General features: G+C 36.0%; 4 protein-coding genes and 1 long non-coding RNA gene across 11 annotated transcripts; 3 read left to right on the top strand and 2 right to left on the bottom strand.

The window, feature by feature from the left end:
• The first annotated feature begins 1,511 nt into the window (after positions 1-1,511).
• LOC109853862 lies at positions 1,512-10,443 on the top strand. Of its 2 annotated transcripts, none has more exons than XM_020426397.1 (4): positions 1,512-2,376; positions 7,543-8,200; positions 8,327-8,843; positions 9,042-10,443. In XM_020426397.1, the coding sequence occupies exons 1-4, from the start codon at positions 2,334-2,336 to the stop codon at positions 9,882-9,884; spliced, it is 2,061 nt and encodes a 686-aa protein (XP_020281986.1). In that variant the 5' UTR covers positions 1,512-2,333; the 3' UTR covers positions 9,885-10,443. The 2 variants fall into 2 exon arrangements, with proteins under 2 accessions (XP_020281986.1, XP_020281987.1); XM_020426398.1 differs by lacking the exon at positions 1,512-2,376 and adding an exon at positions 6,495-6,718.
• A 2,038-nt stretch (positions 10,444-12,481) lies between these two features.
• Positions 12,482-16,972, bottom strand: LOC109853846 (GTP-binding protein 2). Of its 3 annotated transcripts, none has more exons than XM_020426363.1 (7): positions 16,663-16,972; positions 15,357-15,635; positions 14,949-15,278; positions 14,526-14,786; positions 14,008-14,398; positions 13,605-13,890; positions 12,482-13,497 (listed from the first exon to the last, which is right to left on the bottom strand). In XM_020426363.1, the coding sequence occupies exons 2-7, from the start codon at positions 15,631-15,633 to the stop codon at positions 13,213-13,215; spliced, it is 1,830 nt and encodes a 609-aa protein (XP_020281952.1). In that variant the 5' UTR covers positions 15,634-15,635; positions 16,663-16,972; the 3' UTR covers positions 12,482-13,212. The 3 variants fall into 3 exon arrangements, with proteins under 3 accessions (XP_020281952.1, XP_020281954.1, XP_020281953.1); XM_020426365.1 differs by having other exon boundaries at positions 15,141-15,278; XM_020426364.1 differs by lacking the exon at positions 16,663-16,972 and adding an exon at positions 16,341-16,472.
• An 83-nt stretch (positions 16,973-17,055) lies between these two features.
• On the top strand, positions 17,056-18,330 carry LOC109853848 (60S ribosomal protein L18-like). Of its 2 annotated transcripts, none has more exons than XM_020426369.1 (5): positions 17,056-17,142; positions 17,245-17,331; positions 17,558-17,764; positions 17,820-18,090; positions 18,244-18,329. In XM_020426369.1, the coding sequence occupies exons 1-4, from the start codon at positions 17,140-17,142 to the stop codon at positions 18,087-18,089; spliced, it is 567 nt and encodes a 188-aa protein (XP_020281958.1). In that variant the 5' UTR covers positions 17,056-17,139; the 3' UTR covers position 18,090; positions 18,244-18,329. The 2 variants fall into 2 exon arrangements, with proteins under 2 accessions (XP_020281958.1, XP_020281957.1); XM_020426368.1 differs by having other exon boundaries at positions 17,057-17,142; positions 17,820-18,151; positions 18,244-18,330.
• Positions 18,245-24,377, bottom strand: LOC109853847. The gene is made up of 12 exons (XM_020426366.1): positions 23,917-24,377; positions 23,274-23,686; positions 20,597-20,711; positions 20,380-20,483; positions 20,221-20,292; positions 20,023-20,123; positions 19,798-19,901; positions 19,484-19,725; positions 19,212-19,387; positions 18,926-19,070; positions 18,641-18,840; positions 18,245-18,479 (listed from the first exon to the last, which is right to left on the bottom strand). The coding sequence occupies exons 3-12, from the start codon at positions 20,685-20,687 to the stop codon at positions 18,257-18,259; spliced, it is 1,458 nt and encodes a 485-aa protein (XP_020281955.1). The 5' UTR covers positions 20,688-20,711; positions 23,274-23,686; positions 23,917-24,377; the 3' UTR covers positions 18,245-18,256.
• LOC109853849 lies at positions 18,389-20,569 on the top strand. 3 transcript variants are annotated; one of them, XR_002250158.1, is made up of 3 exons: positions 18,389-18,492; positions 18,988-19,076; positions 20,431-20,569. It is a non-coding gene; the product is annotated as an uncharacterized LOC109853849 (long non-coding RNA). The 3 variants fall into 3 exon arrangements; XR_002250157.1 differs by having other exon boundaries at positions 18,389-18,511; XR_002250159.1 differs by lacking the exon at positions 18,389-18,492 and adding an exon at positions 18,754-18,910.
• Positions 24,378-24,588: the final 211 nt, after the last annotated feature.

Raw genomic sequence — 24,588 nt, 5'->3', positions numbered from 1 at the left:
GTGTCGAATCGTACGGTGTCGAATAATTTGGTGTCGAATAAATCTGTGTCGAATCGAGCGGTGTCGAATCGTACTGTGGTCAATAGAGTGTCACCCCTGTAATCCGTACTATTAAACGTTTCGAGGACAAAGGTAGCGTTAAAGCCGCTCAAGATCTGGTAGACGTAGATAGATAACAAGGAGCGGGGGGCTTGTGAGATCCTATTGTCACTTAGATCTATAAGATCCTCTGCGACTCCCGCTAGGTGTTTATCGACCAAGCTGCTAAAACCCGGCATTTGCTGCCACGCTACACAGATGGCCGATTTTAATTATTTTCAAGTCCTCGGACTCCACAAACATGGAGGCCAAGGATCTGAATCTCTTGAGTGCTAGAGACGGGCAGCGACACAATATGTGCACACTGTCCTCTCTTTTTTCGCCGCAGAATCTACAACTACTCTCCTCAACTAGGCCTAAGGTAAATAGATGTGCCTTAAAGGCCCAATGCCCTGTGAGGAGACCGATACACAGTCTTTGTCTGTACTTACTCATTGTCAGTAGTTTCTTTGTCCTACCTGGCAATGGTTGAGTCATTAGGACCTTAGCTTGGCGGCAGCTCTTCAGTATCTTTCAAGAGATCCTGTGTTTTTTTTCAGCCAGTCGTTGATATGGTTTTTCCCTGTAGCAAAGGGAACTCTAACTATCTGGCAGACTGGTTCCTCTAAAGTACTCAGTTTTGCCAGACTATAAGCCACTTCATTGCCTTGGATACCTTGGTGGCCAGATACCCAGACAAGCGTGATGTTGTTTCGCTCGCCCAATCTGTTTAAAGCTTGCATACTGTCCCAAACCACTGAAGATTCAGTGTTAAGAGCTCCTATGCTATCCGTATAGATATTGATCCTCCTAGTTTTTGTCTCTCTTGAGAGTAGGAAACTTGCACATTCCAGACTGGCCAGGACTTCCGCTTGAAAGACCGTGGCCACTTTACCCAGAAAGAAAAACACTCTGTGATTTGATCCTGGACAGTAGATGCCTGCTCCATAGCAGCCGTTTGCTCCAGATCCATCAGTGAACCATGCATGAATGCCCGGCTAGATCTGAAGATTTCTGTTTTTCCAGTCTGCCTTGGTGGTCACGTTTATGAAAACGCCTTGTCCACTTGGCGTGTTTTGGATATTCTGTCTTGCTTTAAGGTAAAGGGAGGTTTATGAAGAAATCCGAGCTTGGTATGATCTACTCCGAAATCTCTCTATTCCTTCTGACACCTTAGTCTGTATGCTGTGAGTGTGGCAGCGCTGATGAATCAATCTTAGAGGTGGAATGCAGAGCGCTACTTCCAGCGTTTCTGTTGGTGTCGTTCTCATAGTCCCTGCCGCAGCCCTCAAGTAACTACCTTGTAGGCTTTCTAGTATATAAAATATCGTTTTACGATGTTGTTGCGCCAATTATACTGTGTGGACTAGAGCCGATCAATCAAACTTTCGCATTGTAATTGTTTGGTCGAGATCTAAGCAAAGAGGGAAAGGACACAAATCATAAAATATCTTGAAACTTTCCACCCCAAACAGGCGACTATCGCAGGGGGGTGGCGAGTATCTTCCGCTTTAACGCGCCGCGGAAAACTCCCACGCAGACTCGTCTCCCAGCAAAGACTTACTTTGTTAACCCTTATCAGCGTTATTAGCTGGCTCAATAAGCAAGCGGATTGCATCANACGCGATATTTATCCCGGCACGATAATAAGTCGATAAACAAAAATCTTCGCTGCGAGGATTGAAATACTTTNGTGCGGATTCCGGTTTCTTCAGTGCACTCCGGTCGNCACGACCGGATCGTATAATTGCGTTTGTTCCCTGCCAAAGTTCTTTTTTTTCTCGAAAAGTCTCCGTTCTCTCGCGTACACTTGTNAGTACTTCGAGTAAGAACTAATGTAGCGACACAGAAAACTGACGCATTATTATTTTTATACAAGAATTCTGTACGTTTCAACTGTCATTGTGTCTTTGATCACGTCTTTCCAAAAATCNGTCCGATTTNANTTTATCTCTCGCGATATNACGATTTTTTTGACTCTATCCACGAGATCAAGGTAATCGTTACCGGANGATCGCGAAAAGAGNTTTGCGAACTTCACGTGACAGTCATGATTCGTCGAATGACTCGCCGCGAACTCGACTTTTTAGTGTGGCGCGATGATAANACGCCGTTATCGGTTTAAAAACGAGGAGAAAACCTAGTTGGTAGACAGGCAGTCGCCGCGCGGCGACTGTTGATACGACGGCGGAGCGGTCGTAAGTTCGATTTGCAATTCTCGATCAGTTCGCGAATCGTCGCGGTTGTACTTCAACATGTTGGCGAAACATCTTCTCTTCATTGCGACCAGACGACCACGTAAGTAAACANTTAGAACAATTCACGTTGTCGCGTTTGTCTTGTAAATCGATAAAANACATGTAAAAAATGTTTAATTTTCTAAATTTTTGTAATTTACAAGTATTTATATAGTTTTATAAATTTATAAGTATTTTTCTCATATGTACAATTATCTAAAAATGCAACTTTTATAATTATCGTACAATTTTTTAATATAACAGCATCGTGTAGTTGTGTTTACAATAGATTCCTAATTTCTGTAAATATTTATTCCCTTTTTAATTTATATTATACTAAATATTTTATTTTGTAATATGCCCAATAAATAAATTTATAATTGTATTCAAAACATGTGAATTATTAATAGTGTTCTCGAAATAATCAATTTTTGTTTATTTATTTTTAAGAACAACAGAACGAAAATTGCCATATGATACATTGACTTGCCACGTTGAAATATTAGAAAAAGATCCGAGTTTATTTTATGAGTTCTAATGTCTTGATATGTCACCTTATCGTATCTTATCATCCGTTATTTATTATTATCAGTCAATTGAATTGTACCGCACATATATAATTATCTTCTGTCAAGTTTTTTTTTACTTGGGTGACCCGAACTTCTCTCCTTGGCGATGGATTGATTAATTGATTAAAAAACAGAAAGAAATATGACCTTGTGTACATGCCTTACACCTGATTAATTTCTTGGCTTGATATTAAAGCTAAAACATTTTGTAACAACCCATGCGAGAAAAGTTTATGTTTACGTGAATCTCGATAAGTTTATTTGTCTTTTACGTTACTTAAAAATTTTTTAAAGCAGTACGCATCTTTATCGATACAGATTTTAGAATATACATGAAAATTTTAAGTACCATTTTTTTTTCTTGCTTATGTTTGCATTATAAATTATATGTACATACGTATACATGTTTATATAATTAATACATACGTGATAATAAGATTTAAAAAATAATATTTTCCGTAAATAATAATGTATTCTAAAATTCTCTGTAAAACATTAAAATTGTATAATTGATGTATACATCATTTCTTTGTTAACAAAATGATTGTTTAAACGTCTACCCCTCCATTAAATATCTCAAAGTGAGCAAATAAAGAGAAGCGCTAATTGTCTGTCAAGACTACATTCGTGTATCAGTGACATTACCGGGGGGGGGGGGGCGAAGCATTAAAGTGTCAAGAGATCGCGTGAGTAACCGTTCGCTTATCGGTATTGCAAAACTAGCGATTGTGTAAAGAAGCCTCTAAAAAGAAAGAGAGAGACGATGAAATGCCTCCACAATGGAAAGAACCACGGATCGAAAATACGCAGAGAAACGTGAGGTTAAAAGAAAAACAAAAAAGAGTGAGAAAGAGTCGATCCTCTGTTTATTAGCAGAATCTCTGTCGCAGCTCCGGGTTAAAAAAATCGGAATAATCACAAATTTTGCAACCGCGTTGTTGAGAACAAACTTTCCATTAGTCCGTCCGATTTCCTAAAGTATATTTACATTTATATTGTCAATAACAATATTAGCGTTTGCACAATACCAACACGAATGGGACGAAGTGATAAGCGGTGCTGCGACCTGTGACGCTTTGATATCTGCGAGAAAAAAAGATTTTAAATAGAGAGAGAGAGAGAAAAAAAGCAACACGTGAATTGCGCAAAATCGCGGTCGGACTTCGATAACAGTGGGCCTAATCGCGGATAATGCATGCAATTTTTATAAACAATGTTATATCAATGTGATATTTTAGCGTCTAATTTGAGAGAGACACGTGTAGATAATTTTGATTGAAAATCCGTCCAATTTAGATTTATGAAATATAATTATATACGTTCGATACGACAGTAAATAAAGAATCGTTGCGAAATCGGCTACATAATGGTTTGTAATCGATGGTTCTCTTCGTTTTATTATTTATTCGAAGAACAAATGTATCATGTATACATATCGATATGCACAAAGTATAATTTCGAATATAGTAATTTCTGTAATTAATTATTTTTATACATAAATACAAAAAGTTTAGCGTTTATTTATATATATACATATATATATATATATATATATATATATATCTTTCGTAAAACCATACGCATGGCCAGTAGAAGAATACTTTGTTGCATCGCTATAGTTTCACAGGAAACTTTGATGCATCGTCAGCGTAATTTCACGAGTCTGTTTCCTGCCGTGCAACACGAGCATTGCATAACGCAATAATCCGCGAAAAGAGAAACAAGACAGAAAATTCATCNGAAATTATTAAAAAAAACGCCATCTTATTTACGACGAATTTATTGCGTACGTCGCAAATTGTTCTTTGTGTCGCATTTGTATGAGCGATAAATTGAGGAGAAACGCAGAAAGTATTGANTTTAATGACGTACGAAACTAAAACCAGAGCGATTTCTCACTCATACGTTGATAGCAGTAAGAAAAAAATATTGTATCTTTATGCGTTTTACAAATGCGTAATCGCGCGGTCGCGATCTTTTCGATTTCCTCGTGTAGTTTATTATTTGCGCGATCGACGAAAGCACAAAGTTGAAAGTTATCGACTTCTCCATGTTTGTTTGTCAATAATGCAACATAACGAGATCGATCGTAAATTGTAATTAACATATCGCTGATTATTTAATTTATTAATTGAATATCTCTGTAAAATCCGAAGACATTTTTGTCAAAATCATATCGAGTAATTTGTGTTACATATTTTTATGACATCTTATGTTCTCGAATTGTAAAAAACTATAAAGATGTCGATTTTAATGTTACGTCGCAATTACGTCCAATTGGTCGGAGGAATGTCAAGATGTATCTTTACATCCTGTCGTCGACCGATAATCATTTAAAACAATCTACAAACTAAGCGGCTGTCATCATCTGTACACGACGAGACAATGGCAGTTTGATGTTCCGGCATGCTTGAAACTCTCGTAAATGTGTCCTTAACTTGCCGTGTCGCATGTTAGCTCATGACGCGCGTGCTCGCCTCTCGTTGTAAGTAACGTCTGTATATCACTAACTAACAAGAACTAACTGTGGGTACACACAGAGAACCCCGTAGCTGCACAAACAGGCTGGGTCTCAATCAAGNGTGATACCGCGTANACTCCATAAGTTTGGACTTTTATACTTTTAATTGTTATATTTTTTGTCAAATTCAANTCGAGAACAGTCGGGTTCTTTTGGGACATGAAATAGTCGCACGGNGTATATATTGCCTCAATTTGAAAATTATTGTTTTATTAACAACATATTGCATATTAAAGATCGCTGTTTGTTTTATGTTTAAGTCGTTTAGAAGTCACACAAATTATACAAAANAAAANAAAAANAAATTCCGACGCAGAAACAGCGTAACGAACGTAATCATCGTAGAGAATTTCGCGAGAAATCGTTAACTCGTCTNTTNGAGAGGATTACTTTCTCCTTGCGNATGATTTAATGCCGTTCTTGTAGCGAGCACTATACCGCACCTGTAATCTATACGATAGTTACCACGCCAACCTCGCGCTAACACTTAGTTAGCGCGATAACATCGTAAGCCGCTGCTTACGGTTAAACGCGGACAAATAATAACCGGTTATAATAAAATACACACCCAGCGGTTACGTATGAAATGTATGTGTTAATTAAAATCGCGAGCGCGCAAAATCCACAACCGTTTCTCATCGCGCGGTATCACCCCCTTCGAAGGAAGCCAAGTGTTAATTAATCAGCTTGCACAACTAATATCACAAAGACGTACTTACAACTTAGGGCAGGGGAGCATGCACTATTAGCGTGTTTACTGTAAATGTACATATGTGTTTGTAGCGTTTAAGATCTGTACACGCCGCGCTTAATATAAATAATGTGTATGTGTAATAATCCTTTCTTGTGTACACCCAAGGTGTGTAATATATACATATATGTATGTATATACATATATATATATTATATATGCTGACGAGAAACGATGTTNAAACACATTAACGTGGAATGTATGTGAATAGACGTTATTCTTTTTTTGAAAAGTACTTGCATTTTGTCGATTTTTTTATCTTTTTCTCTATCATCCACGTGTCATTATCATTATCATCATTATCATCATCATTATCATCATTATCATCACTGCACTACTGAGATTGTACATATATGTTGCACATCGTCCGCAAGAGTTCCTCAACCCTCCCAAAACCTTTTTGTTGTCTATTGTTTGTTTTTCCCGTTGGTTTGTTTTTTATGTATCTTCATATATGTGGCCTACACTGTATAGTTTTAGAAAAAAAATGCACCTCACGCGCGTGTGGCACCTCTCACTAGTAACTCACCCACATATCATAGTTCCATGCTCCATGTACCTGGTGAGTATGTTGTTTTTTTTTTTTTTTAACTTTGAAGATATATTGCGCGCGAGCTTGATGTCGATTTTAATTATTAATTAAAATGTGTTTTACCTTATCCAATTTTTATATGTGTGATTTGTGTTTTTCAATATGTATATTTTGATAGTTTTTTTTATTTTTTAGACGTTTACGTTTTTCTTTTTCCATCTAATTCTAAAAGTCGACATCAAAACAGTGCACGATTTTAATAAGCTGCTTGCGTTTGTTCACCGCATGCTTTGTGTTTACGACATGCTTTTGGTTGCTTTGCTTCGATTAATCATTCACATTTTTCAATAACAATGTAAATGTAAATATTCGTGTAAATTATCTCAAATACATGTATCTTTTTTATCAAAGTTTCCAAAATTGTTCTGTTAATGTTATTAACATTTATACAAATCTAATAAACATAAAAACCACTTATATACGAATTACAATTGCTTTTTCCTGCGTAATTTCTAATTACAATATTTCTTCTAATAATTACAATTATAAAAAATAATTGTTTATAATAAAATATATATATATATAACAATATATATATCGACTATAACATATATAACATATATAATATATATAATGTATGTAGATGTGATATTTTTTCTAACAAGTTTCCAATAAAAACATTCTTATCTTCCCCTCGTAATATAAGTTCAAAAGATTAAACGCCGGTAATATTCCAAAACTATCTTATCAAATTGCCTAAAACTAGAATGATTATATACACATATTGATTTTAAGAGAAAATAATTCCGCCAATTATGTAATAACTCTATCACATCTTCTCCACCTTGTTACAGAAAATACTTTATTGGCCATACCGTCGGAATCGATACAATCGCAAGCGATAGTCCAACCGCCACCCTATGTCGCGCCTCCGAAACCGGAAGATCGACAAAAGTCGCAGAAATATCANGAGATACTGAAGGATTCGCAACNGCCAAGCTTGCGGGCGTATTCTGAGAAAGAGAAGCAACAAGTGATCGCGCCGAATCAAAAGCAGGATGTTTACNATCCGCGTCGGAACGTTCAGCAATGTGACAACCGCAGAAATTTTCTCGACCAGCAACAAATATCGAATTANGAGTACCAGCAACGAGCTCGCAGCAACTATCAGACCGTGCACATGTACAATGCGAGAAACCAACAGTTCTGTTTNCCAGCCGGGGATGCTGTTAATCAGCAGCAGTTCTACACCCTGCCGACGAGAAGANCTCAACGAGAGACCGAACNACCTCGCAGTGTCACCCCGGACATAACAAGAGGTCTGGCACGCGGTTCCCTCAGNAGTATGCACATACTGGCGAAACAAGGTCAACAGAGAGTCACGATTGCGGAGAACGATCATCAGACTCGATGCGATTCGCAAGTAGACGCGAGNAAGAAGCGCGTGGAGTGCACAGAGGCGCAAGGATCCGTTCAGAGTCAGCCTCAGTCAGTCGTGGATGTCAGAAATAGGTGAGAAGAAACTGCAGAATATATTTTGGAAGATATTTATGACTTTATGAAATTTTTATAAGGTGTTACTCTCGCAGATTTTCGCTGTTTACGTTACTTTAAACGTTTCACACGTACTGTTCACAGGTTCGCAACGCTGCCTCTAAACCTGGCTGCACTCGGTTATCGATTCTTCGCGTCCTCACTTGAGAGTGACACTCTTACGAAGTCTCCCAACGCGGACATTTTGCAAAACAATCCAATTTCGCCGATCGGCTGCGGCGGTTATGGTAACGGCTTCAGATCGTCCACTCCTACTAATCAACATCACGGACGATCAACGCCAAGCGTGGCGGAACGTTTAGCTATCAACGCCAGTAATTGTTCGTCGCCAACGCCGGCGACGAACAGCTCCTCAGGTAGAAGCACGCCTATTCAGACTTCTTCCGGCAGGACCACGCCGACCAATCTGATCCTGTCACCCACGAAGAGCACCATGTCCAACGAAGAACTGTTCACTGCGATCCACAAGTCGAAGAAGAGACTCAACATGAAATTCAACGACGACAACGAGAACCTGTCGCCTTACGGATCAATGAATTCTCTGAAAGCAATGGCTGGTAGCAGATATAGCTGGAGCCCGGAGTCACAGAAAACTTTAGATGTAATTTCTCATCGACATCTTCTTTTTCTAATATTGTTTTTTCAAAAATAAATTAAAAACCACGAACTGTTCTAAGCATTTTGCAATTCTTTAGCTTTCAATTCCTCTATTTGGATTCAATTCAATTCTTTGAAAGCTGCGTTTTTTTACTTCATCTTTCGATTATTTTGTTTTTTTTTTGTTATATTTGTTCTATAGGTACCCACCACTGTGCAGTCGCCTACGTCACGAATGGATTTCAAACGTTTGCTCCTTCAACAGAGCATCAAGGCGAGTCCGATACGACTGTCAGCGGCGGAGCAACTAAAGCTGTCCCGTCAGCAGCAACAACAGCAGCAACAACAATCCTCGCCGAGCGCTCATCATCAAAGTCCTCTGACTAAAATTCTGAGTCCCCGCTCTGTTTGGAGGTTCCAAACTCCGAGAACCGACGTTCTCTCGTCCACCATAATCGAGGACACCGCGGCAGAAGAGAAAGCCATGAAACCGTCACCGGAAAACACATCCCCTATCTCAAGATTGAACTCCAGAAGACAGCTCGATCTAGACAGCAATCATCGGCATTTGGCCAATAAAGAAGTCAAAGCCAACAACGATAGATCAGTAGTTGACAAGACGTCCGCGAATAAATCCAGTTTCAATTCCACGATCATATCACTCGATGAGAACAACAAAACTCGCAAACTAATCACAAGTACACCTAACAATTCTGTGCGAACTACATCTCCCGCGAAAACTACAATAATTGATCAAGATGTTTTAGTTTCTAAAAACGACATCAAGAACGCAACACAGTATTCGAAGAGTTCGATCGAGTACAAGAAACAAGATCCCTTGAGCGCCCTCGAGTCGAGAAGAATCAGCAACCAATTGGCGAGAGCTCAGTTTCTGGCCAATACACCCACAAGCACCAATCCTTCGCAGAATCTTTACTTCACCAAGAGATTCAGAGCTCGATCGGAATCTCCGCAGCACGTTGCGACCCAGAACGTCGTCGCGCCGCGTAGCCCAAGCGCGCCTACTCTCGAAACTGCTCTGTGATCTGGGAATGTTGCGATGCAGAATCGGGGACGCGCGCGTGACAACTGTCTCTCTCTCTCTCTGAATATCCAATCTCTTTAAGAAAATTGACGTGATATATTTATATTATTATACCAAACAATTTTCAAATCGAGTGTGTTGTAATCGCTAATATCTCTCACACACATCTGCTAAGAGACAATAATTTATCTAATCGTGATATTTTCGCGCGCGCGATAATAATTGCGGAAATTTAGTATTACTCAGTATTGCGAGATCTTTTTTGCATAAAGTAGAAAAAAAAAACGCAAATCTTACAGAGTCGATTTTGAACATATAATGGACTTTTTTACTAGCACATTTGGTTTTTACGTCACATTCAAATTACTCTCCGCACACAAACATATATATACATAAAATAAAAAGTGTTTACTACTATATATATAATACGAGCAAAATAACAAGCAATAAATAGGATATCATCGACGCCAATAAATCTCAATCGCGTGCCTACTTTATACAGACTTTGTACATGATACTTTTTATAAAAAAAAAAAAAAAAAAAAATCAACAACATTTACACAAGAAAAGAAATGTAAAAATAGTATAAGTGAATTCAGTAATATATATCTCAAACTGTGAGAATACTGAGATATATATTACAGATAATATCAATATATATTGATACATGTCTGGCATTTCCTCTTTTTTTTACACTAAGCAAACTTTTTTCTATTTTTTCAACGAAGAAGACCTTGACTTTTGCACGATCTCAACGTTCACGATTCAAGAGACTTTTGAACGCAGAAGAAAGACGAGATATTTGCGTGTGTGTATGTGTGCGCGTGTGCTTTTTTTCAATCTCACATATATTCTCGAAAATAAGAATTGAGTGTAATTTTATTCCCGCGAAAGAATGAGGAACAAGCTTTCGTTCGCGAAATTTTGTCCGTTATGCGATACAAAGGAAACATGACGAAACTTTGTCGTATAGTTCCGTAATAAGAATCTTATCCCTCATTCGAGAGAATGGACATATTACACGTTAGTTTAACAACTTGGGCTATATTATTTATTTGCGGGAGTTTAAGAGAATGGCCGGGAGCCGCGCAACACTTAAAAGAACCATAAATCGCTCGTCAAAAGGAGATAGATAAGAAATTGTTATCAAAAACAAATATTGCACTCGGAAAAGAGAGATCACTGCCAATATATGTATGTTTTTTTTTTATTTCAATTTGCTGAAAACGCAATAGAAAGACAACCTGAGTGCGATGATTTATGGTTTGCTTTACGAGGCTCACGCAATTGTGAACCGACAGTCTCATTTACCGAAGACGCCAAATTAACGTCGGGAGGGAGTTTTATATACGTATGTTAAGATATTAATTTATTTGTCGATTTAAACGACAGCCTAGCTCCCATTTAGCGTTTCGGTGAGATTTGTACATAAACAATCGATATTACGATCGTAATCGGTTGTTTTAAAGTCTCGATCGCTTTGCTAGTCTAGTCGGGGATAGAATGTAGCGTTTAAATTATATATATATATTCGATGATTTTTGGAGGAGGAAAGTGCCGTTAATCGCGTGCGACAAGTGTGTGCGACAACAGTTTTTATATAAACAAAATGGCGACCAGAGAAAAAATATATTGTATTTATGTATACGAAACGAGATAGAGGAGATTAACACACTATGTATAGAGCGTAGAAAAAAAAAGTTGCCTTATATACATATAATATATATATATGTATACACATTATTACAATTAAATTATTTCAAATTGCATTGTCGCGCAATTGCATTTGTCGATTATTTGCGATCGTGCAAAGAATGAAGTAACTATTCACACAAACGCGTATAAACTTGTTAGGTCTTAAGCTGTGGAAAAAAAAATTGTTTTTTGTACTTTGCTCAGAAATAAACTGAAAATATTTCTTATTATAGAAACATTCGAATTTGTGTCTCATTTTTACGCCCATCTTATTCAAAGATATGCACATACACGTATATATATATAACTCTGTTAAAAAAATAAAAACAATGATAATCATAAGGAATTTAAAAAAATGCGTACAGCAAAGTGTCTTATTTGTGGCGATTTCACTTCGCACAATCATTTTGATTACCGCTTCTCTCACGTTTATCGCTCGTGCTACTACCGACACTCGCACACTGATCACGTGCAGAATGACAAATCCTTAAACCAAACATTCATGAACAAATGCGCAGGCTTTATTCTCAAAGTTTTATTTTCAAACAAATCAAATAAGAAACATATATTGTCGCTTCATTTGTTTTTTTATTTTTATATTGAATTTTTAAGTAAGTATATGTTATAAACACTTTAATAATTTACATCAAGATTGAAATTTTCAAATTTGAAATGTTTGCGGAAAGTATATAAAAAGAGGAAAGCGTGAAAGTATAAAAAAATATTTAGAAAATAATAATAGTTAACATGACATTAAGTTCCAAATTAATGAGAACACAAAACTAAAGCAATACAAAAAGAAAACTCTTACCAAAACGATGATTAAAAATAAAATAATTTATATTCTACCAGAGAAAGAGACAAAGGGAGAAGATAGAGAGAAAGAGAAAAAAAAAAGAAAATGAGAGAATAATGCAAAAAGATTTAATAAATTAAGTTTCTGTGCTTTACATGTCATGAATGTTCACTAACTGTGTATTATTAACTTCTTGCCGTATTTTGACGAGTATTTAGACTCGTGCTATACCGATTATCGACCAAACCAACATGAAAAAAAAACAAAAAGAATGTCATTTTGGCTCATCTCGCAAAAAATATCATTTTTCACTTTTGTTCGCGTGTTGCCAAACTAATTCGTACGGCAAAAGGTTCATGGCTCAATACCAACATAGGGAAAGAAGTCATACTTCTCACTTTATAATAATAGCCAATATTTCTCGCACTGATTATTGTATCGATAAATCGTATGAAGATTAATCGAGAGAAATATAAAAATAATTTTTAAGTACAGATCTTAATATATTATTACATAGAAACAAAAAAATAAATAATATAATTATTTCTTTTAATATATTACAATACTTACTTAGAAGCAATAAAGAAACTCGTCTTCTTTTTTATAAAAAGAAAAGAAATAGCTAAGTCAATGAAACGCTAAAACGCAGTCTGCTTTTTTTTTTTTCAATTCCAGTAGAATCTCCGACTATTTGTAACAAAACGAAGAATTCTTTTTCTCTATGAAACATCTATACACTTTTCTTGTTTTCTCGTTATCACGTTATATGTACACACACGTAAATACTAGAAAATTTATATTCGATAATATTTTACATTGCACTGTGTAAAATTTCTGTTACTTCATCGAGTTCTGTGAACCGATCAAGGGAAAGATCTGTGTGATCTTGCCGATGCCTTTTGTACGTCCCTCTCTGAACAACAGTCGCATTCCAACGTGAAGATACTCTGGATAACTGACAAATCTAAATAGCACGGAAGCCGTGTCGTTTGTTTGCAGCCCTCGGTTGTTCGCTTCCATTATCCCCTCGATAACACAGGTCTGCCTCACGTTACCCACGTGTACAGTCGTTTGAAATCCGGGAAATATTGCGGTCGCGTGATACACTATCAATACCGTCGCCTAAGAAAACACAAATGTGAAAATTTCGAATCGAAATAAATTTTGTATCATTCTTTCTCAGTTCTTTTGAAAGACTTACACACTTAGCGACATTGACGTCTCGTTACCTGAAAAAACAGTGTTGCATGCGGTTGATCACGTAGAGAAACTAAAACCATTCCCGGCCGAAGATGCGGCAGAGGAGGACTACGATTCGTAGGTGGTGCCAAGGTCAGACTAGCGCTCTGCGATGCTCTGACTAGACAGCACGGAGCTTTATTGCGATGTAGACTAACTACTTTGACTGGGCTAAATTCACCATCCGGCAAAGGTCCGACCAATAAACGAGTTCCCGGTGCGATCGCTCCTTTAACGAGCAGTCCACCCAAAACTGGCTGCGTCAAGCCCGCCACCCTGTGCAATATAAATATCGTTTTCAAGAGAAATTTGGAAAGGGAGAAAAATATATCGAACATAACGCTCTTCCGTACAAATGTTAGATGGCAAAAAATACCGATTATATGTAATTACCTAAACGTTTCGTCAATTTGGAACAGACATGACTCCGGATCCGATTCGATCGAATTTGTTTCGTAAGGGGCTAAATTTTTAATAAACGTGGTCAATTCCTCAAGACCTTCGCCGGTGACGCAACTAATACTAAATACTGGTATCACATCGGACGTGTAGTCCCACGAAGACACATCATTGCTAAACAACACTAATTGCTTGGGATAACCCTGCGTCCTCATGGCATTTTCAAGTTGAACTAAAGTCTCGGATATGTCGCAGTAACCTAAGTCAATTTTGTTCACTACTATGAAGAACGGCAATTTTAACGCTAAACAGAGAGCCATGTGTTCCTGCGACGCTTCGTTTAGAGGCGGAGCTACAACGAGCATTACGTGATGCGGCGAATATCCTGAAGAATTGCAAATTATTTTTGAATTAAATAAATATGTATAAAATAATATGTATATTTTATACATAGTTTTAATTTAAAAATATACATTATCTGAAAGACGAAATCTTAAAAGTCATTAACGTACCTGTCAGTCCGAGCACCGTCGTCCTCAGGTATTTCCGATGCCCGGCTAAATCGATGAACGTGACAACTTTCGAGGCGTGCTCGCATATCTCTTCGGCTGTAGCCATTTCGGCGTAGTTCAGTACGTGTCCCGAGCCATCGAATCCAATGATCTCGTGCGATATCGAAGACGTGCGACCTGTCTTTATTTCGTGCAGATGACGCAACATGTTGAGTCTCGCTCTGCCTCTACCATTGTCTAATTCACCTTGCGTCAGTACACCTGTGTACACATTGCGTCTCTGTTATTATTCTTTGTAAATTCGTTCTTTTATTTTTTTTCCCCGACGAATTTGCACAAGGAAGATAGCACAGGTAGCAAGGTGGTAACATAGACCGTCAATATCGTTTCTCTACCTTAAATATCCTCTGCTAATCCTCTCACCTAAGAGAGTCGACTTTCCAGCATCCTGTGCGCCGGTAACCGCCAGCCTCAAATCTACAATACTGTCCTGGTCCTCTCTGTCGTCCTTTCGTAATTTTTTCACTAACACTTCGGCAACTTTCTTCCCCTCCTTATTGTTATTATTATTACTATTATTCTTAATATTAGTGGTTTGCGATGCCAAAGTCTTACTTGAGGAACTTGCGATCACACGCTCGCGCAATACTCTTATAGTAGCGCCTAATCTGGAAGCCATGTCCTTAAGTGTCTTTAACGACGTTTTCATTTCCTCTTTCGTTAGACCAGCCAGTCTGCCGTTGTCTTCCACTCCTGCATATGCCATGTACATTGAGTAATAAAGCAAAAAAAAGAGAATCAATAAAGAATTTTTCCTGGCACAGTTAATACCGATTTGATAAATCGCCTCTCCGTGTCCTTCTTTCAGTCTCCATTTCATTTGGGTAACCAGATGTTCGAAACGTTGACTAGATGGATTTATTAGCTTTAATTTGTACTCTATATTCCCTTGTTCAGGCTCAGGGGGTAGTTGTTCCTCCTGATCCTCATCGAGACTAGAAGTCTCACAATCTGATAATCCATTTCCTTCATTTTCAGAATCGTCCCACTGTCTTTTGTTTATATTTTTATCCTCTTGTGGATCGAATAGTTGCAAAAATGATTCCATATCTGCAACAAAACAAAAAGAGAATAATAATAAATAAATCGAATTCTCTTAAAAAAATTCTATTAAAAATTCTCTTAAAGTTTGATTAAACACATATGTAATACAGAATAAAATGTAATAGTAACAACACTTATATATTCAATTATTTACAAAAAGTTTTTATTTTACAAAGATATTAAAACACAAATATAATTATATATATATATATATGTTTAATTGAAGCAAATAGTACAATAGCACAATAACAACATTATACATAATGTAACATCATATAAAAGAAGGATTGCATCATGCTTGCAAAATATATAAAAATATGCAAATTTATTCAATTATTATTATATAAATTATTTCTCAGTCTTATTCTTTTCTATTTATTTGCAAATTCTTTATTATGTTAGAATTTGACCTTAAAGTGTCTTTTATGCGTTGCTACAAACAACAAAGATGTTTACTGTTTAAAACAGATTAATTTAGATTGAGCAAAGTGATGCAATAATAGATTGAAACATATATTTTTGTTTCTAAGAAAGAAGAAAAATGCATTTTTAATTATCTCTTTTACATATCTATTAAATCTTTATTTGTAAAAAACTAAGATTATGTAAATAAGATTATCTTTCGCTATATATGTGAAGTACATACATAGAAAACTTCTATCTTCAGAACAACAGCAATATATATTTCTGCGCAGAGCCAAATATTTATACCGTTTCATCAGAAGATCCTCCGATATACGCACGTACACGTATTATATATGAATGATATATACGTTATATTATGACATTCGAGCTACAACAAAACAGCAACAGTGTCAACTTTAATCAGGAAACCACGTAAATATCCCGATATCGCGGTCTTATCAATTCTGTGACTACAGAACATCGTTCGAAAACACAGAAACTTAATCGGCCGTGATTGGCAAACAGCTGTTTTGAAAGTAAAAGTGACAGAAAACAGAAACAGCGAAGACTTATCTCGCGGGAATATTTTTAGCGCTTCAGTAAAACGAATGATATAGTACATACTCACCGCATCTATCGAAGTGCGTCTTATCTCTTCAAAAATTCAGATCGCTCCGACGCGATCGTACGCTCGAGTAAACGATTTTGCTAATACAATCGCAGGACATGATAAACGTTCCGATCACCACGCGACTTTCTTCTTTTTCTCCATCTGCAATTAGGTCAGCAACTGTCAGCAACCGTCTGTCATTTTTTCTACCAATCACTATGGTCAATGGTGATTTTATTGGCTCAGTGAGCACATGTACAGGACTACCAACTTCTATCTACACAGAGAGAAGACTGAGAACGGCCAGCCCTACAAGAGAATATGTAATCGCTTTTTCAACCTGTGAGCCAGCGCAATGTCTATGGGTGGTGCACATTGACAACTACGTACCAATGTCAACAAACGACTTGTCGGTATGTACGTTATCAAACGTGAACATGGTTCTATTCCGTGCTATATCCGCTCTCAGTCTTCTCTCTGACCTTTTGCACTAGGATGGTACGTGGATTTAATTTATAAATTTTTATTAGAGCATTAAAAAAAGACACATAGTAATTAAATACAAATTGATTTTATGTATAAATAAATTTTGTTTCGCAGGGTATTGATATTAATCATAAACATGATAGAAAGGTGCGACGGACCGAGCCTAAGTCGCAAGATATATATATACGTCTTCTAGTGAAGGTAAATGAGTTTAATATAAATAAGTAAATTTTTTACCTTTATATACAGAAATAAATATTTGGATTGTACGTGCCAAATTATTAGATAAACAGATGTATCAATTATTTTATCGATACACGGTGGGGTTATGTTGTGAGCTATTTTGTCTCCCTCAATTCTCAGTCGTATAAACAAATATTAAAAAAAAAAATATTAAACTATAGCGAAATTAATCTTTTCATTTTAGCTATATCGATTTTTGGCAAGAAGGACAAAATCGAAGTTCAATCAGATCATCCTCAAGCGACTCTTCATGAGCAAAATTCACAGACCTCCCATTTCTCTCGCTCGTGTTGTACGATTTATGAAGAAACCTGGACGGGAGAATTGTATGGCAGTAGTGGTCGGCACTATTACTGATGACGCTAGAATTTTTGAAGTTCCAAAATTAACGGTAAGTGACAGACATAAACAATATAAACAAGAATATAAATTGTCTAATTAAATAGGTGTGCGCTTTGCGAGTGACAGCCAAAGCTCGGGAGCGAATCTTGAAAAATAATGGCGAAATTATCACATTTGATCAATTGGCGTTGCGCGCTCCAACTGGCAAACGCACCGTTTTGATGCAAGGTCCTCGCAAAGCTCGCGAGGCGGTGAAACACTTTGGGCTGGCACCCGGTGTTCCTCACTCTCATACCAAGCCATATGTACGCTCCAAAGGTCGGAAATTCGAAAGAGCAAGAGGTCGCAGACGTAGCTGCGGTTATAAAAAATAAGGTCGATCTGTGGCATCCAGTTTTGCGAAAACTACCTGTTTTATATATGAAAATAAATACTGGTTTATATAAATCTTTTTTATTCTATACATCAATTTTTAATCCTACTTAATTATTTGGTAATAATTCCATTTTTTCTAAATTGCATTTACAGTTTGTTGATTTAACTACGTTGTTGTCGCTTCATCTTGCTGCTCTTCCGTGGATTCCTCAGGTTTCTCTTCGTCGTCTGACTGCGTTTCTTCTACAACAGTGACATCCGGGAAATATAACTTCGACTCTTCAATAGCCTTCTCGGGACTTTCGCTCACATGGAAAGGTCCGATTCCAGCAAAACCCAGAAACGCTTCGCAACCTACTTTCTTCACGGTGCAGACGAATATTTCGTAACTGCAAATGAAAAGTACTGATTCAATATACAAGTAAAGATTAATTTATATTACACAAAATATGAAAACAAAAGAATTCAATGCAAGTTTTTTTATAATATTCTTAATTATATATAAAATTTTCAAATAATTTTCAAATTTAAATATAAAGGGGGAGAATACCCTGTCTTTTCTTCCGTGCTCGTCTCAAATGTTTCTATATTTTTGCCGATCATTTTCGCCTCAGGCGGTTTATCATATTCGAATATACCGAAATCGATCACATCATCGTTAAACATTTCCAACACCATTTTTAAATCATTTTTACGCGTGTAATCGTATTTAAAAACGGTTATAGGTACTTTCGTCATCTTATCTTCATACTAAAAAAAAAAAAAAGACAGTTGTGTGAAAATATATTGCAGGATCATATATGATGACATCTCATTTTGCGTATATAATACTTACTGGATATGTTATGATAGTGTAAGCATTGAATATCGTGCGGAAGACCACTGCTTTGTTTCTAGGATTCGGAGGCGTCCAGACAAATGGAAACTTTTTACTTTCCTTATCAGGCACTTCAAAAGCAGGACAATGTTTTCCGGCAAAACTACAGGTAAGATTAATATTAATAACAATAAGTAATTAGTTAATCAATAGGCAATCATATTAATTTTCATTTTGATGGAAATCATTGAAAAAATGATTCGTTAGAAATTTATAAAAATTAATGAAAATAAAATATATATACCATTCTTCATTTAAACAGTCTTCTGATTCCGGTAACGTCGATTCATTAAAAATGATATCACAAAGATGATTGTGAACATCTAGATCTTTTTTATCCTCGATGATTTTTAATCGCATAAACATGCATTTGCCGTCAAAGAGAAGTTGTTTGGCAAATTCCGAGAAGCTGTACGTCGACTGAAATGAAAAAAAAAAAAAAAAATAAAAAATAGTATATTTTTTATCGACAGAACATCAACGTAAAATATTTCGTTCATGTAACAATAAAACTACTTCGTCAAGCATTTGATTGAGTAGCTCTTCATTCATCCGTTTGCGTATCTCTTGTTCCACCGTGTAATTCTCTGGCAATAATTCCTCGACCAATTCCACGTATGGTGGACTCGACTTTTTGTCTCGTCTCTTTCCTTCCTCGTCCTTAAATATCCAAGGGAACAGAAGCAGACACGTCTCGTGGCACAATGACGTCGTTAGATGTAACATCTCTGCCTCGTATCTCGCCTTAGCTTCAGCTTCTGCATAGAAACACGCACATACGTTTTCGTAAATTTCTGTTCTCAATTACGAGAAATAATTTTGTTTCTTACCTTTCCGAGATTTTTTCGCCTTTTCTTTGGCTATTCTCGCCTCCTCCTGAATCTTTAGACGTGTCACTTCTTCGGGACTTTTTTCGGAAACGTCCAACGAGAATCTGTAGTGTTTTAGCGAAAGAAAAATAAAACATACAATTACACTACAGGCTCGACCAACGACACTTATAGACACTGTAAATGATTTTTAATTCAAAAAGATACATAAAATTATCGACCTACTCATATTCTTCGTTGTTTTGAATTCTTTCAAGCTCGGTCATCAACATTTTCACAAATTCCGGACAATGCGCTCCGAACATTAAGTTTATCATTCGGCCTTCCTGTCAGAAAAAAGAACATTCTCAATTTTAATAAATAACAATTTACAATTATTTCTCTCTACGCGCGTGCGCGCGCGCTACTCGCGGAAATGTTTACGTGAATAAACATCCATGTGGGTTCACTTTTTCCTTGAAATCTCTTTAAATCGGTAACGCGGTCGCAACTCGCCTGAAAACGATAAAAAAAACTCGGTATGTACATATATACTCCGCGTTATATTTTTTTATTCTAACATTTTCTAGCAATTTTGTTTACCGTAGCGTAACTCAGTGCGTCGCCTCCAATCTCCATTTTTAATTTTTTCAGAATGCTCACCATGCCTGTGCACGGACCGCTCCAGTCCGAGTAGACGTCCACTACTACGTAAGCAAGAATATTGAACGTATTTCGTTGTACAATGCTTTAATTAGATGACAACAATTTATTAAATATTTCCGCAACGCTACGTGAGTAATTTGTAAAATCTGTTCACCAACTAAACCCTTCCGCTGTAATATCTTCGCCCACTCTTCATCGTTAACAACTTCCGTCTGCAACGCCGCGGGAGCTACTTTTTTCGCCATTCTACCGGACGTTTTTTTTCCACCCTGAAATAGAATACAATTAATCAAACCGTACGTCAGTTAATATTTGAAATGCATCTTTGTAGAATTTTTTTATTTTTATATGAAAATCTAAATACTATAGAAAGTAATCGCAAAACTATTTGAAAGACACTCCGAATGTCTCTCAGATATTTTTTAAATGTTTCTCGAATTGTTTGTTTTAAATTATTGAATTACAGAGCAATTATATAAAAACGTTATTTAAGACTGTATAAAAATATGTAGTTCTCTTCAGCACTCGATTTTCGCGCTTTACCCTTTTGTAACGCAACATCTTCTTAGCTAAAAAGAGTCTCTATCGCAGTTATGAAAACACCGGGACGTAAAATTTCAATTTTAGATCAATTGATCTATCTTCGACGAAGTGGAGACGTGTACTGCATTAATCGTGTATTTTCCGCCGGTTTACATAGGCTTGCTTTTAGCTGTTACGGGGACATCGGCGACATAGTAGGCACGCGATATAATATAATGATTAACGAGCTCGTGATACAAATACACGCGCAAGTAATTACGGTGCAGGGAGAATCGAGGGTTCCGCAAAGTAAGAAGTTCTCTGTATAATAGCATTGTCATCAGACATTTAACCGGGCTATGCCTTAAAGAGGCTACCTCCTCGGAAAGGAACGATATAATGCGATGCTTTAAATCGTAAGCTCTTCGCTTTGCTGCAGTTCTATCTTTGAAAAAGAATCAACGTATCCTTATCTAAATAAATGCATTTATTTTTTCAAATGTATTTAGGCCTTTATGTATTTGTTTATTTTTCACATGTATCCTTATATACAAACAAATGCATTTATTCATTTTATAATATTCAGTTACTTCAGTTATTAAATTTTTGTGGCTTTTTTTACTTTTTTATCAACTTAGCTTAATATTTTCAATATTAAATATACATTTAAATATTTTTTAGAGAAAGAGCAACGAATACACAAATGTATTGTGCATAATTTACTTGTTAGATTTTTTTCTAAAAAGTTGCATTTTTTTGGATAAGTGTACATGTATGTATCTATATTATTTTTTGGATATACATGTATATATTCATGTTGTGTTTATATATTGTATATATATAACAAGAAAATTATAAAAACTATATTTTTTACCTCCTCAAAAGTGCGTCAAGAAATTCAATACTCAATGTTCACGATGTTTTTACAACCTAAAAGACTATAAGCGTATAAATAGTCAGGAACAAAGTTGTTTTACATTACAAAAATTCCACAAGTTTTTACCGAGGGAATCTGGATTGAATTTGCCAAGAAAAGTCGATAAAATTATATATAGCACCGCGCGCTCAAATAGTCTTACAAGAAATCCTATTGCGTGCCACGATTCAATTTTTTCTTGACAATTAGAACAACAATCGTGTGACAATTAGAACACGACTTGCACATCAATAATCGGTTACAATCTTTGTTGATTCTTGTATGTATGGTTACTACGCTACCGCTACGCTGTTCGTGTCCAATGTCCAATCACGATATATATGTAAAATCAACTTGACGCTGTTGCGGGCTGATCTACATTTATTTCTGATTGAAGTTTGACTTATTCGGGTTTTCATTCTTATATTTCTACTCAAATGTGAAACAAGGGATAAAGATGATTTAAAAAATAGAGAAATATAAAATACAAACAATACAGAAATATATATTATCGTTTTAATGTTTTTTTTACACAATACAGATAAATGTCAGTCTTTACGCAAATACTGGAATGTTTATTCTCTTGATTCTTTCGTTCTATTTTCTGCTAAAAAAATATGAATATGTTTTGTGTTTATATGGTTTTGTCTATGCATCAGAGAGAGAGAGAATGAATATCCCAGTACATTGACATTTAGAGTATTATATTCGAAGTTATAAGGCTTTTCTTAAGTTCATGTTTTGTTCAAATGCTTAATCATTTAATTATCAATCCATTGATTTAATAGATAATTTTTCTTACATTTTCAGTTTAGCCTGCAATAAAAAAAAAAAAATATTGTTAATTTCTTGTTCAGAAAATCAAATCGAAATTTTGAAACATGATACAAAATCATTTTTTGTATTGAATTCTATGGCTGCACTTTCTTGCGCTAGCTGAATATCTAGGCTAGAAAGTTCAAAGTTGATGTATACTTAGAACGTGTGATGTCACGTCCATCAAAATAAAATGCTTTGTTGCATATCTTTGATAAGTATAATAATAATAATAATAATAATAATAATAATAATAATAATAATAATAATATTCAGTTTTAGAATACAAAAAAAAAAATAATTATTTACAAAAAGAAATATTAATTACAAAAAGTACAAATAAGACATGGTTTACGCAAGCCGTAATCGGTAAAGTTCAACTGTAGAATTTCAATGTTTTCGTTTATAACGTTCTGATTCATCCGAGTTGAACTTTACCGATTCCGGCATAAGTTAAGGGCCTGCATAAACCAGATCTAAAATGAACAATCGATCGAGTCGATTCGGCCGATTGTGAAAGCGATCACGCTTGTATGTGTGTTTGAAATAATTTTATATATAATAAAATAATACTTACTTTTTTGTTATTGTTGATATTTCTCCACTTTTTATCGTATCTTTTATTAGAGCAGATTTTTTTGATGTCAATTTACTCTTCCGTGAAACATCTTTCTTTACTATCTTAGATGTACTTTTTTTAATTGTATTTTTTGGTGTGGATTTTGCAAATGTAATCTTGTTCTCTTTTGATATAGGTTTAGAATGATTTTTTGATTGAGCTTTTACAGTGTTATCTGGTTTAGGCGACGACCTAATGGGAATCGGTTGGTAACACATGGCATGATGAACCGCCCAGCGTTTCTCTGGATTATCAGAATCGTCTCTCTCATATTCTTTCACGTGATACACTACACTCACCGCCTGATACGATCTTTGTAGATAAAATTTCAATATATCTCGCAAACTCGGAGATTCTCTTGACAGTAGAGGCTGAAAAATACAAAGCACAAAATAATTGCTTCAACGTGACTTGACAATTTTCGCGTGTATCAACATCACAATTCTGAAAATTTATAAAAGTATAACGACGAACATTACACCATTTGGCGTCCAATTTTCTCTAGATAAAAGTTTTCAATAACTTTATTTAAAAGATAATCTTTTTGTATCTCTTTATCCAGAAAATAGCTATCGGGAGGTATGAAAAAATCGGGCCTTACCGGATTTACTTCGCTGTCAAAGATATTTGCTAAAGATTTATAATTTTTGGACAAGTAATCGGACACAAGCGCGGATAGCATCCTCTCTATTGGTTTCTCCGTGTCTATTACTTTAAACATGATAAAACAATCAAGATGTAACAGCTACCGAACAAATTCAACTACTTCAAAAAAGATTCCAATTGTGACTCTGACGAAGATTGACTCAGAATGAAGAAATTAACGGAAGTTTCAGTATCTGTTTTCAGTCTGGTGCTTTTCATTGGTAGTTTACCGGGAAATATTATTGGATTTTAGTTAAGAGCGCGCGCAACTTTTCTCCGCTCTCACGTGACTGCATGTGGAACTTCTGTTTTTCTCTTTTTCAAAAATTTCCGATAGATCCGCTTGAAGATCGTGATTCGTTCGCACGATCGTTCAATGATGTATATACATACATACATAGAAGTTGCAACTTACGTGTAAAAGTAATATAGCATTATATAGTCTAGAGAGCTTAAGAGAGAGGGGATCCCTTTAAGCCTATGTCACACTACGGATTAGGATTGAGATTGGATTGCAATTTGGCCAATCAGAGAGAAGATCACTAAACTTAGGATTGGTTTTCTTTTTTCTAATTGGTCAAATTTCAATCTAATCTCAATCCCAATCCGTAGTGTGACATAGGCTTTA

This window comes from Pseudomyrmex gracilis, unplaced genomic scaffold (assembly GCF_002006095.1).
Source record: "Pseudomyrmex gracilis isolate BER0280 unplaced genomic scaffold, ASM200609v1 scaffold_56, whole genome shotgun sequence".
Taxonomy (NCBI): Eukaryota; Metazoa; Arthropoda; class Insecta; order Hymenoptera; family Formicidae; genus Pseudomyrmex; species Pseudomyrmex gracilis.
This window is presented reverse-complemented; position numbering and strand designations above follow the sequence as displayed.